This window comes from Fukomys damarensis, unplaced genomic scaffold (genome assembly GCF_012274545.1).
Source record: "Fukomys damarensis isolate Sample0158 unplaced genomic scaffold, DMR_v1.0_HiC HiC_scaffold_34, whole genome shotgun sequence".
NCBI classification, from domain to species: Eukaryota; Metazoa; Chordata; class Mammalia; order Rodentia; family Bathyergidae; genus Fukomys; species Fukomys damarensis.
In genome coordinates this window covers 22183523-22189522 of record NW_022900946.1, presented here as the reverse complement: position 1 = coordinate 22189522, position 6000 = coordinate 22183523, and the positions used below count along the sequence as shown (strand labels likewise).

Below are 6000 nucleotides of genomic sequence, written 5' to 3'. Positions count from 1 at the left end.
TCAAGTCCTTTCCTGTTTTGACTCGATTGTTTTTTTGCAGTTGAGCTGTAAGAGGTCTCTATATTCTGGATACTAGGCCCTTATCAGGTTTGTGAGTTACATGTTCTCTCCCACTCTGTATGTTCGGTAGAATCAATATATGTTTTCTTTTACTGACTATGCTTTTGGTTTCAAAGAAATCATTGTCAAACTCGGAAAAAAAATCATTGTCAAACTCAGAGAGATGATTTCTCTGTTGGTTATGAATTTTATAGGTTCAGTTCCTTTGTTTGGGGGTTTCATCTATTTAATTTTTCTGCGGCGTGAACTTCATTCTGTCACAGTGGATATATCCAGTTTTCCCAGCGGTACCATTTGTTGAAAAGGTAGCCCTTCCCTCACTGAATGACGGACTTGGAGCCCTTGTCAAAAATCGTTTGACCACACACGTGCAGGTTTTGTTCTGGGGTCTCTGTCCTGGTCCATTTGTCTGTCTTGGTGCCAACACCACACTGTTCTGATTGTTGTAGCTTTGTAGTAAGTTTTGAAATCAGGAAGTGTGATTTCTTCCAACTTCATTTCTCTTTTTCGAGATTCTTATGTTATCTGCAACTCCATGTGAATTTAAAAGCTGGAGTTTCCATTTCTACAGAAAGAAGGCCGCTGGAATTTTGCCAGGCATTGCGTGAGCCCTGCATAGGCCTCTGGGGCGGTACTGCCATTTTAAGTTTTCCTGTCCAAGTATAGGGATGCTTTTCCGTTTGCTCAGGTTGTCTCTGACTACTTCTGGCAATGTTTTGTGGTTTTCCTCATTCGAGTCTTTTATCTCCTTGCTTGGGTTTATCCCTAGGTACCTTGCTCTCTATTCAATGGGGCTGCTTTCTCTGTTCCATTTAGTAATTTTTAAGTGAATGAAGGACCTCTTGACGAAGTAGCAGAGTCTCTGGCCTTCGGAGGGCTGTGGCAGACCGGGCTCCTCGTGTGATGTAGGCACTGAGGCCCTGTGGCTTCTGTAGCAGGAGCAGAGGATGGACAGAGTGCTCCTGGCCCAGCTATGGCTCTGTATGGGGCCAGTGGCCACCCTGAGCATGGCCACAGCCTGGTGGACAGTGCCTATTGATCTGAGTCCGTCAGGAGGTGGAGTAGACGGACTGTCAGCGTGGGGGGCATGCTTAGATTCTGACCCAGCTTTCCCACCTGGTGACCACCTAGCACACCTCACAAGGCCCCCTGGTGGCAGAAGCAAGGAAGGATGAGTGTGTGCAATTCTTCAGCAGTGGCCAAGCTGTGCTGTTAGGTCCTGCAAGCTCCCAATCTGAATACAGGCACCCACCTCCCCTCCTCGCAAGTTTCTCTCTGGGGCTGTCTGAGAAAGAGGCAACTCTCCTCCACCAGGAGCTTCATGGTAAGGAACACAATGGGCTCGGCTACCCAGCAGACCCAGTCTGCTCTCTGTGCTGGGGACAGGGCCATCACCCTGCCCACCTGGAATATGACGGGGGGGCGTGGCTGGCCTGGGAGGCAAGGGCCATGTGTGGAGGGGGTGACAGGCAGTGTCCCCGAGCTAGTGCTCAGCGGGGAGGGCCTTGGAGGGCTGTGAATGCAGGAAAGACACAGTGGAGTCCCTGGCGGGGGACGATCTGGCAGTGGTAGTGTTGTGAAGAGCCGTGGCACAGTTAGGATGGGGGACAGTGGCTGCCCTTGGCGCTCAGGAGGAACGAAGGTGGAGGCCGTGCATGTGTCACATCTTGACCTGAGGTCGCCTGTGATGTCCTGGTGAGTGGACCTCCAGAGCTACCTCTGGGGTGAGGCGTCTCCCCGAGCAAGGCTAGGCCACCTTGGGTCAGAGCCCATGGGTCTCTGGAGTGGATCCCGGGCCATTCGACCCGCCTTGCAGGGACAGGACCTACTCCAGGGGCTGCTACAGGAAGAATCGGCTTCTTTCTTTTTTTCTTTTCTTTTTTCCTGTACTGGGAAGAGAATTCAGGACCTTGCACCTGCCAGGCAGACACAGCACCGTGGAGCTACATCCCCGGTCCAAGAACTGGTTTCTGATGGGACCCCGTGCTTGCCCGCCGTAGAGCCCATCCCGATCACAAGCAGACCTTAACCCTCAACTCCACGCTGAGCACTCCCTGCCCCCCGCCCGTGACATTCCTGGTGTCCTCATTCCACTGCCCCACGCAGCTCTCACAGGCAGACAGACACACGTGGGTCTGTCCACACGGGGGGCAGTGTTTGTCTGTTGATAGGAGTAAGGGGCCGAGTGCCAGTGTAGACGGATCTTGCAGACATCACCAGTGAGGGCCTGGCTACTAAAGGCCACATGCGTTGCTCCACTCACATGAACATCCACAAAGAGAGACAGGAGCAGGCTGTCAGGGAGGAGCAGTGTCTGGGGCGATGGGGACACTGGGCAGAGGTGGCGGCCACAGCAGATGATGTGCACCTGTCCGCAGTTCCCCGATGTACAGCAGTGCCTGGCGTCCACTAGCTGTCATTGGACTGGGGCCCCTCTGGTCACTCCGGACCGTTCTTTCCTTCCGGCCAGGGTTGTGGGACCATGGCTCCCAGCCCCTCCGCTGCCCTGTGGGCTGACGCCCTGTCCTCCATCTCCAGTGCACCTGCAGGCCCCAGCGGGCTCCTGGGAGACTGGGGAGTACGTGCTGGGCCAGGTTTGGGAAGAGCCCAGTTGGGCTTAGCACTGCAAGAATCCAGGACCCACGGTGGTCCTGGCAGGGGGCATGGAGGGCTGGTGTCTCCTGGCGCAACTGCTGCCCCTGCTCAGCCCCCACCAACATCCCATGTGGCCGGCCCCACCCAGCCTGCCACCAGGGCCCAAGCCCAGGATGGTCTCCCGGCTGCCAGTCAGCTCCTGGGGCTGCTGTGGGCAGACGTGCTGGCTCTGGGCGCGTCGCTCAGAGGCCCGTCTGTCCCCGACAGACAGAGGCTCCCTGTTCCCCGGGAGCTGGGACGCCGTCTCTGTTTGCACCTGGGTTGGCCACCCCTCCAGGCGTGAGCATGTGTGGGGGTAGGGAGCTGTGCACAGACCCACACTTGTGCCCACCTCGGCCAAGCCACCGTGTCCCTGCCGGGCCCTCAGCGGTATGGCCAGCCACATGGGTTCCAGGCACTGGGATACTGGGGTGGGCAGCTGTCCCTGCCAGGCAGGGCAAGAAGGGGGGAGATTCCACCAGGAGCTCTGCTGTCCCCCTCTGCAGTCCTGTCCACTTGGTGACCATGGAGCAGTAAACATTCTTCCTGGGCAAAGGGCTGCCAGCCTTGGGGCCTCTGAGGCTGGGGGTCGTGGTCACCATCTGAGGACAGAGGGCTTCTGTGCGCGCCTCTCATACACACTGATCTCCTGGGAGGAGCGGGAGATGTGGCCGAGTCTGAGCTCGAGTGGAGACCACGAGGATGACAGTGAGCTCCTCCTCATCTGGATGAGGGGCATCAGTGGGGGACAAGCATGCTGGACACAGGATGGGAACCCGGCTGTCCACACAGTCACAGGGTGAACACAGCTGTCCCAGGACATCAAGGACCCCTGAAAGTCCCAGAACAGGGCCGCCACCAAAGCTTTAGCTGAGGAGACGTCTGCTCAAAGGGGTGTGATGAGGCCGGGGATTTAGCACAGTGGTTCTGCCACCTGCCGTGCAAGCAAAGGTCCCGAGTTTGTGATCCCTGGTACTAAACAGCAACAACAACAACAACAAAAAGGTGTGATGAGGTCATTCAGGCTGCAGTGGCAGAGTGGTCCTCAGGGGTGAGGAAGGCCCAGAGCTCCCAGGAAGCCTGGTGCCCCTCCCTAGGGAAGGGACAGGGAAAAGCGAGGTGACAGGGACACTTTCTTCTGGGTGGTGCTGCCACGGTGGGACTCCGTGCAGAGCAGAGTGCTGGCTCCGACCTTTATTGGGGGCAGGAAGGCTACATGGGTTCTGCCAGGGGCCACCCCCATGCCTGGAAGTAGTCTTTCAGGTCCTCCAAGCACAGTGGGGGGAAGTAGGGGCCAATCCTCTTGCGCGCCCACCACTTGCCTTCTGAGGCGTGCTTGCCTCCGGGGCGGCTGAATCGGTACCTCCAGTGCTCTCCACGGACCCACCTGTGGGGGGCGGCACGTCAGCCTGGAGGGTGGGTGCCCTGCCCACCCTGCCCACCCTGCGCTGAGACGCAGCTTCTCCAGGGGCCCGAGGTCCTCACTCAAGGTGAGTACATTTCACAGGGACCCTCGTCCAGGACCCTGCGTTCCCGCCTACCCAGGCCACCATGGACGGAGCTGGCAAAGGCCCCCCCAACCCTGGACAGACTGTGACTAGGACGATGGCTTCTCATTCACATTCTCTACCCGTTGTCAGGTTTAGATCTGAGATAGGCATGTTTCAAGGATGGCGCATGCTGCGTCCCTGAGTTCTGAGGGATCCCTGGGTTCCAATCTACCCTCCCTGCCTGGGTGTGGGCCGGGTGGAAGGACCCAGGCCCTCAATGGGGATAGGGAGGGGAGGTGGTGACTGTGGGTCTCAAAGCTGCTGTCCCAGTGAGGTGACAATCCCACCACCTCTCTGAGTCAGAATCCAAGCACGAAGGGCCCCAGGGTGGAGGGTGGCCTGGCCAAGGCAGGCTCTCTCTGCTGTGACCATGTGGTCATCACTTGGCTGCTTATAGGCTCCTCCTTGACACCTGGCCCAGGGTGTGGACGGGTGGGAATCAAAGGAGGGGCTGGGGTGGAAGGAGATGCTGTGGGCTTCCTGTGTGCACTGATGGGTGAGTGGGGGTGGCCGGGAGGGCCGTGACACTGCCCGAACAAAGCAGCAGGTCTCCTAGCACACTTAAAATCTGAGTCGGGGCAACATCTTGCAGAACTAGTGTGAGATCCCAGGACCCATCACCACCCGAGCTCTCACCCCGGCAGCTCCTTTCCTGAGGTTCACTTAGTCCCGAGGAGATGACCCCAAGGCGTGGTCAGCGGCCTGTGAAAGGCGTCTGGGTTCTTTCCAGCTTCAGGCTATGAACGCTCTATGAACGTTCGCGGGCAGGATTTGCCCAAACCCGTTTCTCTGGGCTGTGTGTCCGAGGGTGGTATCACTGGGTGGCACGGTGGCCGCAGGGTCTCTTCTCTAGGCACTGCCAGGTAGTTCCACAGAGTTACCTTCATCGCACATATTCTGACGTGTTTTTGTTCGGTTCAGTGGGTGGCGTGTCCTGTCGTGTTGGTTAGGTCCCACTGCTTGCTGTTGTCACCCAGTTATTGGGCCAGCTGCTGCAGAAAGAGTATTCAGGAGTCCACTGGGGATTCTGGATGCCTCCATTTTGCCTTTCAGCCCTGTGCACTTTTCTCCACAGTGTGAAGCCCTGTACTTGGCACTCGGGCTGTAGGGTTGCTGACTCCTTAGTGAGTTGACCCTCCCATCTTTAGCTGATGCCCATTTTTGTTTCTGAAGTCTATCTGCACTCCTGCTTTGCATTAATATATATGAGACATATCTTTTCCCATCCTTTTATCCTCAGTTTGGCCACGCTGTCATGTTTGGGGTGAATTTCTTATACACATCACATGGTTGGGTCATGATTTTATTTTTTTTAAGACAGGGTCTCGCTGTGTAGCTCAGGTTGGCCTCGAACTCATAGGGATCCTCCTGCCTCATCCTTCTGAGTGCTGGGATTACAGGCAACACCACCACACCTGGCTGGGTCATGCTTTATTTTTTGGTACCAAGGAATGAAGTCAGAACCTTGCACTTGCCAGGCAGGCAGTGGCACCACTGAGCTAAATCCCCAGCTCCGTCATGCTTTTTTTTTTTTTGAGACAAGGTCTCACTATGTAGTTGAGACTGACCTGGAACTCACTATGTAGCCCAGGCTGGTCTCGAACTCACAGCGATCATCCTGCCTCAGCCTCCAGAGTGCTGGGATTACAGGCATGTGCCACCACGCCCGGCTCCATCATGCTTTTTAATCAACTCTGCCAATCCTTATTTTTAATTGGTAATTTGGACAGTTTATATTTAATATAACTATGTTAGG

General features: G+C 56.2%; 1 protein-coding gene across 2 annotated transcripts in view; it reads right to left on the bottom strand.

The window, feature by feature from the left end:
* Nucleotides 1–264: 264 nt before the first annotated feature.
* Lmf1 (lipase maturation factor 1) overlaps nt 265–6000 on the bottom strand; it is a 98561-nt gene continuing 92825 nt past the window's right edge. The window contains exon 11 of one of the 2 annotated variants that reach the window (XM_010620544.3): nt 265–4081. In XM_010620544.3, the coding sequence (XP_010618846.1) occupies nt 3907–4081 (175 nt within the window). In that variant the 3' untranslated portion in view covers nt 265–3906. Of the gene's footprint in view, nt 4082–5128; nt 5237–6000 lie in introns of those variants that run through there. The other variant, XM_033758671.1, reaches the window with a different exon arrangement.